The sequence below is a fragment of the Nycticebus coucang genome, chromosome 16 (assembly GCF_027406575.1).
Source record: "Nycticebus coucang isolate mNycCou1 chromosome 16, mNycCou1.pri, whole genome shotgun sequence".
Lineage (NCBI taxonomy): Eukaryota > Metazoa > Chordata > Mammalia > Primates > Lorisidae > Nycticebus > Nycticebus coucang.
In genome coordinates, this window is record NC_069795.1 from 29,311,453 (window position 1) to 29,325,775 (window position 14,323).

Sequence of the window (14,323 nt, forward strand, 5' to 3'; positions counted from 1 at the left end):
GAACAGCAAGATCAGTCTGGGCGCCACTGGGCGCCACTTTCATGCTTAGCGATGAAATCTTTTTTTTTTTTTTAATTAAATCATAGCTGTGTACATTGATATGATCATGGAGCATCATACACTAGTTTCACAGAGAGTCTGACACACTTTCATCACAATCGTTGACATAGCCTTCCTGGCATTTTCTCAGTTATTGTGCTAAGATATTTACATTCCACATTTACTAAGTTTCACATACACCCTTGTAAGAATCTTTCTGAAATTCAATTGTACCTCTAACAGCTTTCCTCTTATTTTCCTCACTACACTTTTTAGGACCCATGGCGAATACCCTTAGTTGTTAAAACGCGCGCACACACACACACACACACACACACACAAAACACAGGCACAAAAGCATAAAATCAGCAGCGTAAATCTCTTCTGAGGCTTTCACTACCTTGGCCTGAACGACAAACGAACAACATGCTGGGTGTTCAGATTTCAGGCAAAATTTGCTCAAATTTTTCATTCAGAGTTGTTCGAATTCTGGGATGTTTGGATTCTGGGGGCAATACTGTATTGCCATGAGCTTGAAAAATAACGTTCTTATATTGGCTGAAGTGACCATAAACAGAAATTGGCTTCCTAAAAGGACTGACAAACATTGCTGACTGGTTTCACTTCCAGAGTCACTTTCTCTTAATAAATAAAACAAATACAAGTAAATAATGAAGCTACTTCTTATATCTTCATAATTTTAGTAGTTTAAATTCCAGGAATAAGATTCAAGGCAGATTTACCTTGTAATCAAATTCTTTTTTACAACACATGATAATATGACATTAGTCTAAATATTTAAGCCCAAGTGCCCCTGGATCCACAAATGGATTAACAAATTGTGGTATATATACACCATGGAATATTATGCAGCCTTAAAGAAAGATGGAGACTTTACCTCTTTCATGTTTACATGGATGGAGCTGGAACATATTCTTCTTAGTAAAGTATTTCAAGAATGGAAGAAAAAGTAACCAATGTACTCAGCCCTACTATGAAACTAATTTATGGCTTTCACATGAAAGCTATAACCCAGTTATAACCTAAGAATATGGGGGAGAGGGAGGGGAGGGAGGGGGGATGGTGATTGGTGGGATTACACCTGGGGTGCATCTTACAAGGGTATATGTGAAACTTAGTAAATGTAGAATGTAAATGTCTTAACACAATAACTAAGAAAATGCCAGGAAGGCTATGTTAACCAGTACGATGAAAATGTGTCAAACGGTCTATAAAACCAGTGTATGGTGCCCCATGATTGCATTAATGTACACAGCTATGATTTAATAATAAAAAAAAGAGCAAAGTGAAATTCTCTGTTTTTCTACAGAATATTTTACAGAGTTACAGCTGGACAAATTTTTTTAATTAAATAAAAGTAATAAAATATTCAATTAAGTACATATATAAATTTTGTAATACTTATGACTATATTTTCTTTATATTGTTGTTACATAGCTATTATCTTTTGCTTTTTATCTTCCATTTAATTTGCTTAAGTTAGGACCTACACAAATTTCAAATTTCTTTAATATTATGAATATCTTGCTATAATTATTTATCAATAATTATCAGTAATTATTTAAGAAGCTATTACCAATGAAGCAAGTGTTTGTAACTTTAAAAATACAGTTCCTTCAAAGATAAATGTTCTACAATTATTGGACATTGCATTATAGGTCAAAGAATTATCATAAACTTAGATCATTTCTACCTACTATGACATTTCAACTACACTATTAATCCCTATGCAGACTGAAATAGTCGTCCTAAGATATACTTATACCTACATCTAATATGCTGGAAGGAAAATAAATGTAATTGGTAATGAAGAAATCGTCTCTTCCAAGTATTTAAACACGAATTCTCTAGAACAAATATTCCATTTTTGTACTACAATTTTTTTCCACTCACTTCTTCCCCTGTTTTGGATTTCATACTATATATTTGCCCCACATAAACATGTCTGTTCTTACTAAGAGAAAAATGCTTAAATTCCTAAGACTAGCAGCAGTGGGTACAGCCTAAGATGGGAATGTTTATAAGCTTTATGATATTAACTGCAGCACTCAACCTCAGGTGGCATAAAGCATGCAAAAAAGAACTTTCTGTCAGTTTTATTATTTCTAAAAAGGTTCCCCTTGAAGCAGAAGAGTGACCTTGCTCTGCTGAGCTGACATATGCCACTGGATTAATGGTCGTGCTCTGCTGGAGGGAAGCTCACGGAAACATTACAACTCCAGAAGCTGGGCTGGCGGTGACCATTAATCAGGGGGACCAAAATCATGCATCAAATGCACTCATTTAAAAGTAGTAAAAATGACTTTAAAAAAACTTTTTGAGAATTAGCTTATTGTTTGTCATTACTCGTGTCCAAGGAGATCATCGCTTGACTAAAATCTCCCTTGGGGAGACCTTTACAGAGGTTATTCTGTGCCCAAGGGCCAAGTGAATGCAGACAGCTTTTAAGACTAATACGAGTAATGGAATTTTTGTTCTAAAGAATTTGATGGCTAGATTTATTAACTGGATTCTATTTTCCTAACTTATTTTTGCCATTTTTATTTAACTATGATTTCAACATAATAGGTACTATGAATGTTTGCCTCTTTATGATTGCTTTATTTTATTTTTAAAACTGGAGTAACTTGTTTTAATTTATCTGTACCATGCGCTGATTGTGCAACTGGAGCTCTAATTTGTTTTAATTTAATGATAGAAACTTGTTAGGAAACTTTTCAGGAAACTAAAGGTTGAGTCAACATATGCAATTATAAAATATATTAAAAATTATCTGAGGTTTAAAAATATTACACATTTTTCCGGGTGGCGCCTGTGGCTCAGTCGGTAAGGTGCTGGCCCCATATACCGAGGGTGGCGGGTTCAAGCCCGGCCCCGGCTGAACTGCAACCAAAAAATAGCTGGGTGTTCTGGCAGGAGCCTGTAGTCCCAGCTACTCAGAAGGCTGAGGCAAAAGAATCGCTTAAGCCCAGGAGTTGGAGGTTGCTGTGAGCTGTATGATGCCATGGCACTCTACCAAGGGCCATAAAGTGAGACTCTGTCTCTACAAAAAAAAAAAAAAATTACACATTTTTCCATTATGTTAGTGAAATTTTTTCAAGATGTTTTCTGTTTTTTTCTATGGAAATAAAAATTTTCCAAGATTGTTCAGTTTAACCTAGCTGAAAAGTTATTCTTATTTTTTTAAACCCCGTTGATAATAAAATTGGGTAGACATAATTTTTCTTTTATACTTTTACTAGTTTTTCTTTTAGAATAATGACACCATAAATAGTAATATCATATAATTTCATTAATAAGTAGAACAAATATAATCAGTGTGATGAAAAATGTCAAATGGTATATAAAACCAGTGTATGGTGCCCCATGATTGCATTAATGTACGCAGCTATGTTTAATAAAAAAAAATAAGTAGAACAAATAGAAGCATCTGGCACTTACTAAGAAAACCAAAATAAATTTGATATTTAAAATTATGATTGTGGACAGGCCCAGTTTAAACCTGTAATCCTAGCATTCTGGAAGGCTGAGATGGGTGGATCACTTGAGCTCAGGAGTTCAAGAGCAGCTTGAGCAAGATCAATACCCCATCTCTACCAAAAATTGAAAATCTAGCTGGGTGTTGTGGTGGGCACCTGTAGTCCCAGCCACTAGGGAGGCTGAGGCAAGAGGATCCCTTGGGCCCAAGAGTTTGAGGTTGCTGTGAGCTACAACACCACAGGAATCTACCCAGGATGACAGAGTGAGACTCTGTCTCAAAAATAAAAAATAAAACACACCAAAATAATTATGATTTTGTAGTAAGGTGTGTTGTGATCAGTATTTCAAAGTTATTCTTCTCCTAAATAAGGGTTACTTTCTTTTATCGTTACTTCAATATTATTTTCTGATTATTAGCATATCTTACTCAAGGTTATTATTATGCTTATAATTATGATTTTGAAGTTTCCTTATAGAATGAAAATAGTTGCTACTTATGAGACTAATTAAATATTATTTAATATTTGGTTATAAATAGAAAAAATGTTCAAAATTAAAAGTTAATTTTTTAATTTATGAGAAAATAATACATATTTTTTGTAATTGGAAATTTGAATCATCCATCATCTGTACAACCTTCCCTGCCTTGAGGTACATAGAAAAGAAAATAAGTAATGTGAAATTTGCTCGGGGAAATTACTTAGAGATGGCAAATTTATGAAACATATGTAGACACTGTAAATCATGACCTCTTTAACTCTAAGCCTGAAAGTGGCTACTGAACCTTTCTTAACACTTTCCATGACAACTTTTAATAAACTACACTGGTGCAAAAATTGTCAACTTTTTGTCAATTTTCTTTTCAAAAGATAGTCCATCCATCCAATGAAAAATCCTAGTGAAATATTCCCTTACAAACGGTAAATGCTTTTCCAGTAATCACAATTATTATAATCACTAGAGACAGTATTTCTCACTCTCCCATGAAAGTTTGAGAGTGTCTCTGTATTAGGCACTTTTTTTGTCATTCAATGATCCTTTTATTACAGTGTGTTCCACAACATTTTGATAACTTGACCATAATTTTAGCAAACACCATCTCTGATTCGGTAATTTCTAGAGTCTCTCAGTCAATAACTAAATAAATCTAATTTTTGAAGATGGTTAATAAAATTGTATTGATTCAGCTGATTTCATTCCCAAAATACGTGATCATTTTTATGTACCATTCTATAGATAAATTATAAATTACACAGGAATATATACATTATATAGGTATATGCACAGGCACACAAAAATCCTTTCATGTACAAATAAGTATTTGTAAATGAATAAACATAAATTGAGTAGTTGACATATACCATATATTTTAACTTTTTCTTTTGTGTATAAATGTAATCTGCTCATAAGAATTGCTTCTATATGGCTTGGTTGCAGTGGCTCACACCTGTAATCATAGCACCTAGCACTTTGGGAGGCCAAGGTGGAAAGATCTCTTGCAGTTTGGAGTGAAAGATTTGTGGCAACAACATAATGAGACATCATCTCTACAAAAAGAAAAATTAGCTGGGCATGATGGTACACAGCTGTAGTCCCAGCTACTTAGGAAACTGAGGCAGAAGGATCAGGAGGATCATTTGAGCCCCAGACTTTGAGATTGGAGTGAGCTATTATCAGGCCATTGCACTCATGCTCAGGCAACAAAGCAAGACCCAGAAAAAAAAAAAAAAAAGGAATCTTTTCTATATTTATGTACTTTGAGTATGGCTCTATTTAGTGCCTAATTAATGCTTATACATTGAAATGATTTGGTTGATGGCACTAAAAGAGTATAAATTTCTCCATGATAGATTCTTGTCTTATTCACAGAGACAGCCCTTCCTCCAAGTACAAAGTTTAGCCATAGAAGCCACTTAGGATATTCATGTTAAATTTTGTGATACAAAACTTTAGAGTCTTCAAACATATACAGAGCATTTTCACTGGTTGTAATAGGAATAAGTTATACTTTGATTTTATGTAACTGTGAAATGCATGATTTGCGACATTTAACTTGAAAAGTTCTATGGGATTTGCCATCTGCTGTGCTTTTCCCCAAGCCCCACAATTGTAGGATTTTTCTCCATAGGTTCTACAGCACTTAAGAATATGGGCAATAAATATGTGCTATAATGTTCACTAAAATGGTGTCAGCAAATGTTTTCATAGGGGTAGGACTTGATCCTGCCCTTGAATAACAGCCTGGGTTTGAAGGGGTAGAATAAAGACTGATATTCTCTGATAGAAAAACAGCATGAGAAATGCTTAGAGATAAAAGTAAGAGTGTCCACGCTGGCTAGCAAGAAGGGTCGGAATTCTGCTAGATCAGATTGGCTAGCATGGCAGGATACTACGGGGAATCAGGAATGTGCCCTTGACTGAGTTTGAGCTTTATATGTTGACCAAGGAAGAGCTAATTGAACACTTTGAGCCTCAGTTCTCCTCAGGAATAAACCAGAGAAATTAATACCTAACTCAGAGGGGGATTGTGTTTACGTAATAAAATAATTACAGATAAAGAGCTTAGGCAAGCTCATACTGTCATGGCAAAGTAGAGCAAGCTCATACTGTTACGGCAAAGTAGAGCAAGGTGTATATTTTGAGAAGAAGGATAAAACAATGGAAAATTAATATGGTGTTTTAATGTTACATGATTGCAGGGACAAGACTTTGCAGACAAAAGAACTGAAAATTGTTGCATTGGTTCAGGAATGAGCACATATTTGAGTAAAACTAATAAAAATAATGCCTACAATTCAGAGTTACAGAAAGAAATGAACAAAGGCTGGAAGAACGTGCACTTTCAGTGCATTACATTTTGTATTGTGTGTCTAAATCCCCCAGAAAGCAGTTAACAAATATGGTTTGCAACAGTACAGGTGATGAGTTCAGAGGTAGAGCCAAAACAGAGCCTCGCTGGCAGGAGGACATAAGCTGAGAAAGCCTTTTGTTTACAAGTCTGCCTACCAGCACCAAGGCAGCCAGCAAGTGACCTCAGGCTAGAGCAGCTTTAAAAGTGGGTTCCCTGGAGAAATTTTCAGATTTCAAGGAAATCTTGACATAATGAAAGAATTCCAGGAGGTTCAGGAGTTACCATTTAGTGTATTTATTTATGGGTTCAGTAGTTAGAGAAAGAGAGGGAAGGTCTAGAAAGTGTGTGATTACACAATAATGTGGGAATGAGTGGGCCAAGAAGTTTTAAAATAGAGCAAATAAGCAGTTCAGGCTAATGTGATCATGGTCATGTTTTTTTTTTTAAAGCTTTTCATTTCTTGTTTATTCTATATTATTTTGTAAGAATTGGTGATATCAAGTGACCAAACTTTTGCCACATTGTGCTTTTTACCTGAAGAAAAAAGATATTTTCAAATTCAAAATATTTTTTCTTTTAAGGCAGAGTCTCATTCTGCTGCCCCAGGCCAGAGTCCCATGGCTCATAGCAACCTCAAATTCTCTCCTGCCTCAGCCTCCTCAATAGCTTGGACTACAGGCCCCCACCACAACACCCAGATAATTTTTTCTATTTGTAGTAGGGACAGAGTCTCACTCTTATTCTGTCAGGCTGGTCTTGAACCCCTGAGTTCAAGGTATCTTCCCTCCTCGTCCTTACAGAGTGGTAGGATTACAAGAATGAGCCACACAGCATCCAGCCAAAATATCATTTAAGAACTCTTTGCAACTAAAATAGAGCATCACCATTCCTCTGAATGCCTATTAAGTGTAACATGACATATGGTGTAGGGATGCAGTGTAAATAATGGGATGTGATAGTAAATTATGGAGAGGTACAAGTGAAAATTTTTACTATTTGAATCTTTTTCACTCATTAAACTTGTTTTGTAAGCATTAAATAGGCTGTTATGAATAACCATTTTCAGAGCTTATGGATCATTCTGAATTGATTACTATTTTTTTTTTTTTTAGTTCTAGTTTCTTTGCTTTGGGTAATCGTTGAGATAGTTTCAATTTGCGGAAAACATTTGTAGTGTAACCTCATCTTCTGAAAGTAAAGCGATGGCATGGAAAACTTGACAGAACTTTAGAATATGGTGGAGTCAGAATCTGCATTTTTTCTTTCTTTCTTTCCTTTTTTTTTTTTTTTTTTGGAGACAGAGTCTCACTTTCTCACCCTCAGTAGAATGCTGTGGTATCACAGCTCACAGCAACCTCAAACTCTTGGGCCTAAGCCAGCAGTTCTCAATCTGTGGGTGGTGACCCACAGGAACTGTATTAAAGGACCATGGCATTAGGAAGGTTGAGAACCACTGGCAGCGATTCTCTTGCTTCAGCCTCCCAAGTAGCAGGGACTACAGGCGCCTGCCACAACGCCCAGCTATTGTTCGTTTGTAGTTGTCATCGTTTGGCAGGCCGGGCTGGATTCAAACCCGCCAACTCTGGTGTATGTGGCTGGCGCCCTAGCCACTGAGCTACAGGAGCCGAGCCTAGAACCTGCACTTTTGAAAGATATTTTGCAGTTAACAGAAAAGACACCGAACCAGAGAGTTGAGTAGACTAACTTTGGCTCTAAGGATGTACACTGAAGTTATTTAAAGCATTGATATATGTTGGAGCTCTGGGTTGCCTTTATTCAAGGTTAAAATGATTGTGTTGAAGGCCAAGTTTTACAGCTCTGGTTGTCTTTTAGCCTTCCATTTCCTGGTGCCCCACAGAAGCATCTTCCATTGGCACCACATGACAGCGCAATTATTTAACACTGAAGCAATCCTAACAGATTATTTTAAGTGAGTTAAATTTGTTTCACACTCTTCAGAAGATCTCAACACCTGAGTTAGTTGGAACAATTAAATTCTCAAAGGCCTTTGAGTAAAGGCTGACAAGCTTATTGAGATTTAACATGTTATTATAACAGAACATTTATAAAAGGATATAGTGTAACAGAATTCTGATCTTCAAGAATGTATTAGTAATCAATGTTCTACGTGCAATATTTAGAAAATGTGAGAACTCGCTGGCAAGAGTGTAGGTAATTTTAATCTGCCAGTATGTTTAAAAATATTGTCAGTATCTGATTCTCATATACAAATTTTTTCTTTGAAATAGACTGAAACTTTTCCCACCAGTGTCTTATTGAAATATTCAATTATGCTGGAAATGAGATTTTATATGAAGACCCCAAGTTGGTGGCTGGTTAAAAAGAAAATAAGGGTTTTTTCTGGTATTGGTCAAACCCCATCATTCTCCCTCATCTCAGTAATTGCAGGTTGGTTCTTTTCCTAGGAAACCTATTTAGTTCCATCTCTCTGTCAAGCAAACTTTGCTCTACCTTCCTTATTGCTCAGTTAGCAAGTTGCTTTGAAAGAAGACAGGGAGACAGGGGAATTATCAAAACTAGAGGTTTGACTAGTAAAAAAAGGAATTCTCTTGACTTTCCATTTTGCATTGTGTAAGGACACACATCCACACCTGACACTTGTTCAGTTTTCAAATGACAATTAAAAAAAAAAAAGAATAATACTTCCTTAATAACATCACATAGCTAGTCATTTTCAAAATTTCCTCAGTTTCTTGAGTGTTTTTAATGCAGTGATTTATTTGATCTCTATCAAAACAAAATTCATGGTTTGTGTTTGGTTGATATAACTTTTAAATGCCCTTAGTTCTTCACCTCTTTACTTTTGTTCTTTCTATTGATTAGCTGAAGAAACTGTTTTGTTGACATTGTTGTTGTTGTTGTCCTGTAGTTTCTTGTTGTCTGGAGTTTTTCTGATTGCTTGCATCCTCTTGGCATCTTTTAACATGCTCTTCTGTCTCCGAATTTCCTGACATCTGGGAGTTAGACACAGAGCTTGATGTAATTGCTCTCTTCATTCCTTTCTCTCTTCTTGTTTTCAAGAATATATCATTAGTGATTTTATGTGCTTCCTTCATGTTCTGGTTGTCTTCTTCCTATGAGTTTAGTGGTCATTGATGATCACTACCTACATCCAATGTAGCATTAGGGGTTTGCAAATGGTGATTTTATAATTTCATCATTTTTAATTGATTTGCTTGAATACAGAAAAATAGAGAAAGTAATATGCTCTCATAATTTTTTTAGTTATTCTAAAATATATTTCATACAGGAAGGGCAGAAGGAATGTTTAAAATTTCCCTTTATTTGCCAGTTTTCATAATAATACTACCTGAATAACATATCCCAAGGTATCATCAAATTTTTCTCTTTGATATTCTTATAAAGTGAAGAATTTTGACATTAGATGTATTTCAGTATATCACACTTTTCTCTACTTTGTTTTTTAAAAAATTTACACTTTATCCTATAGAAAATCCCATTGCATTATGAAATGATATATTTCATTTTTGTGTATCTGCAAACATTTCCACAGTGTGGACTTACCATATGTTAATTCAATCATTATCCTCTAAATGCACATTAGGCTTTATAGCTTTTGATAACATAAAAGTGCTACAATGAGTGTGGATGTTTAATTAACTCATATCTTGGTACATCACTAGCATAGACACCTAGAAATGTAATTTCTAAGACAAAGGGTAAACATATATGTAGTTTTGCTAAATGTTGTAAAATTTCCTTCCTTAATTGTTGTGTCATTTTATAAGTACATTTCTGATTGCATCAGGAAAGACTGTATGTATTTATATAAAGTATGATTAAAGGCACATATGATCTACTGTCAACAGAAACAATTATGTAAAATATGAACGACATTTTTATTTAAGTTACTATTCCTGTTGATAGATATTGTTTACATAATAGCTCTGTCCTCATGAGAGCTTTTCTCAGAAGACAATATTTGCTAAATCTAATTCACTACAATTACATGATGCAAAGTTATCAATATTTAAACACTTTCTCATTTATTAAGGAGTATTATCTAGGAAGCATGCTTTGCTTCCACATGATTCACCTTATTGTTAGAAAACTTGACAGGAGTAGAAGTTATAAATTTGTTCATTTTCCACACCTCATAGTAGATATTAACTCCTTTTCATTAAAAGCTGTAACCTATCCATTAAAAGCTATACTTTTCATGGCTTTCTTTGCATTGTGTAAGAACACACATCCACACCTGACACTGTACATTATGAAACCATCTCAGAAAACTACTAACTTTTACAATCAAGAATAGAGAAATTTTTAAAATATTACTTTAAATCCTTAGGTTTGCTCCTTAAGGGCGTCTTAGTGTGGATTGATAGCACTCCTCTGGCTTAAAGCTGTTGAGTGATTATCAATGAGATGACTGACGAAACCCAAAGTAATAGTCCTGCATCCTTCACAAACCACTATTCCTAAAACTGCTTTTCTTTATTGATATAATGGGGGGAGGAATTAATTTTAAAAGGTGGTGACTATTGATTACTTAATGGAAGAAGATAGTGTAGAGAAATGCTGAAGTGAGTCTATCCTGTGCCCTCCTGTGTAACAGGACCCATTATCCAGTAGTGGAAATCACACTGTAACTCTCATTAATATTTAACAGGCAGGAGGCAGGCTGATGTAGGCTACAAAATTGCCCTTGGCATGGGTTTTGATAGTTCATAGAATGTTTTAAGTATATAAAAGAGTAATAGATATCCTTGTATTCAGATTGTTTATAAGCAGGACAACAATCCCTTCAATCTTTTCAATTCCCCTCTGTGATGGCTGAGAAGCGACTGCCGGATGGAAACGCCCACTAGGCGAGTTAGGGGCTCAATGCTGTGGGAAGTCACTCTAGATTAGTAAGTACCACAGGAGAAAACTTTGTATTTTCCAGTGTGATTCTCAATTTCAGCCCTTCTCTTCCTCTCCTCTCTCGCCGTAACCTGAAGGGCTTGTTCAGCGAGGGTGGCAAGTCAGCAAAAGCGTTAATTGTGTCTAACACAGCCAGCATCCTTGGGGCGGTATCCTCTGTCACACTGTCTGTCAAGCCAAACCCTGTCACATGTCAGGATCTTTTTTTATCAGCTCATTTAAAAGGGAAACAAGGGTTTTTAAAGATAGCTGGTAGGAAAACATAAGCATAAAAGTGCTTCTAGGGACTAGGAGCCTTTCAAGCTGACTTAAAAAAAAAATGGGCTGTGACTTCTGAAAGGACAATTTAGTAAGTCCTTGAATAATGTCATCTCATTCAATGTCATTACCTTATGACATCAATGGAAAAAGAAATAACTTTCTGGCCAGAGCCGCTGTGTGGAGTTGACATGTTCTCCCTAGGTCTGGGTGGGTTTCCTGCCACATCCTGAAGAAGTGGCTGTCGGGTGAATCAGTGTGTCAGGGGCCCAGCGTGTGTGTGTGCATGAGCATCCTGAGATGGGCAGGCGTCCTATCCAGAGCTGGGTGCCGCCCTGCACCTGAAGTGCCAGGGTAGGCGCCGGCTGCCTGAAACCTTGGAGGAGAATATTTGGGTAAATAATTATCTTACCTGCTTTTATGAATCTTTTTTAAATGTATGAATAGCTCACATTTATTTCAGTGTTTAATGTTAGAAGTGTTCTTCTTTATTTAGAAGTTCAGTGACGGTTTTCTGTCTAGAACACGCCATAGGAACGTAATTCTTGTTTATATCAATTAGCCTATAGTAAAATGGGTTCCAGTCCAGTCGTTTCCTTTAAAGTCATATTTCTCATAACTTATCCATGACATTAAATGAGGTCTTGCTATAGTGGGTTTAATAGATTACTGACTTCCATTACTAATTTTTCACATTACTAGGTTTTATTTTAGTATTTATTTTTAAAATATGATAACCAAGAAATGAGATAAACTCCTAAAGAAAGGACATATTCTTGAGATTTATGGTTCTACAAAAAGTATAGTATCAGATATCCACCATCCCAAACAAGGCATAAAATTAAATAGATAGTGAGGAAATATTAATTTTTTGACTCAATGACTCTAAATAATTCCTTAAATGTGTTTAAGGAATCATCTACTTGGAAGCATATTATTTATAATTACCTACCTAGAAAGAGTCGCATAATACAAATTTAGCTTTGTAAGCAAAAAGTATCCAAGGCAACAGTCTTTTGTTATCATATTGAGCTTATTCTCAAAACCATTGAATGAAACTGACCCAGAGGTCTCATTGTAATTCCATTTTAAATTTGTAAAAATTCAGTTTTATTCCCAACCGAAGACTGCATGCCTACATGCTGCTTTCAATTTATTAACAGGTCTATGGGCATGCCTTTTATTTATGATATCCAGAAGACAATTTCAAATCATCAAGAGTTAGCAATAGGAAATGCACTTTTCATTTTTGTTTTAAACTTGATCTTTATGAGGCATAATGGTAAATCCACTCAGATGCCTGCTTTTTGTTTGCATGTTTTGTTGTTGTTATTCATTTCTTGACTAGTTGGTTAGTAACACATTCCATTACCTCGTAGAAATAAGTCAGTAGTTAGCTATTTCAAGAAGCCTCAGTTTAGAACTCAGATTTTTCAACTGCTACTCCCTAGAGTAAAATTAATTTAGCCAAGATTTTCCTCGTGGTGCTTAACACTGTAATGCAAAACATAGAAAGGCATTTTGTCAACTGTAAATATAAAAATGTTAATAGTTGTGCCTTCAAAGCGTTTGGATACTTAAGAGGGAAGAGCTTTTAAAGCCTGTACTCCTAAGAAATGATGCTAACTGAAGTGTAATCTATTTATTAGTTTTAGGACCCGCAAGTCACAAACCGTAAGTATTATTTCCTTTTCTTTCCTATTTTATATAGCGCAGCAGCAGTTTGGGGAATTTTGATCGTTTTCGGAATAATTCCATATCAAAACCAGATGATTCAACTGAGGTTAGTATTTTATTCCATTTTTACAAATATTATACAAGCACATTATGAAATATTATGATACAATCTTACTTCTTCTAATTATAGTAAAAAAGACATTTTCAAATCATAGCCTTACATATAATTTTGTGATAAATGAACAAACAATTATTTAATACTTAGTACCATGTGGGGCGTCAAGACTAAACAGGTATGTAAGGAGCCTAACAGATGTTTGGAGACAAAACATGACCCTAAGATGATGGTTAGAATTCAAAGTAACACCAGCAATTCCAACTTTCCAGAGCATTTCCATTGTAAAGCTTGAATAAAAGGTTATGCAAGTTGCAATTGTTTTAAATTAGGAAATGATGGAGTGGCTTCATGTGAATTTGTTAAGGAGAGCATATGGCTGCTCAGTTGTACCCTCACACTTCTACCACACACACTGAAATGTCCCACTGGTGACCATTATATACACATTTATAAACTATATTTTAAATGTAGCTTAAGAAAAGCTTCTCATAAAATCAATTTATATAACAGGCTAAATAATATCTACATTTAATTGAGTACCTCCCATGAAATAAGCACGATTGTAAACACTCTACCTATCTATTATATAACATAGGAACTATTACTGATTCTATTTTACCAATGAAGAAATATACTTGCTCTGTTGAGTAAAATTACTTCTAAATTACAGTTAATAAATGATAAAGGCAGAATTCAACCTCTTCTCTGACTCTAAAATTTGCCATACAATCTCATAGACCCGAGGCCACAAGTGATAAATGATTAATGAGATAAAACAACTCATAGTATAGTAGGGTAATGGGACATAGACGGAGAAAATAGTATATACATGCTTATCATTGACATTGATTCACTGACCTTGCAGGTGTTATATTATTTTAAGGTCAGTAAGTTTTATATCTTCAGTTATCTTCAGATGAATCTATCTGTAATATTTTAAAATATTTTTATATATAGTATGGATTCTGAAG

At 35.1% G+C, this 14,323-nt stretch overlaps 1 protein-coding gene across 1 annotated transcript in view; it reads left to right on the forward strand.

Annotated features, from left to right (window-relative positions):
• The window catches only part of SAMSN1 (SAM domain, SH3 domain and nuclear localization signals 1), a 186,249-nt gene that overhangs the window by 145,215 nt on the left and 26,711 nt on the right, over positions 1-14,323 (forward strand). The window contains 1 exon segment of the mRNA XM_053564719.1: positions 13,269-13,340. Coding sequence (XP_053420694.1) covers positions 13,269-13,340 — 72 coding nt within the window.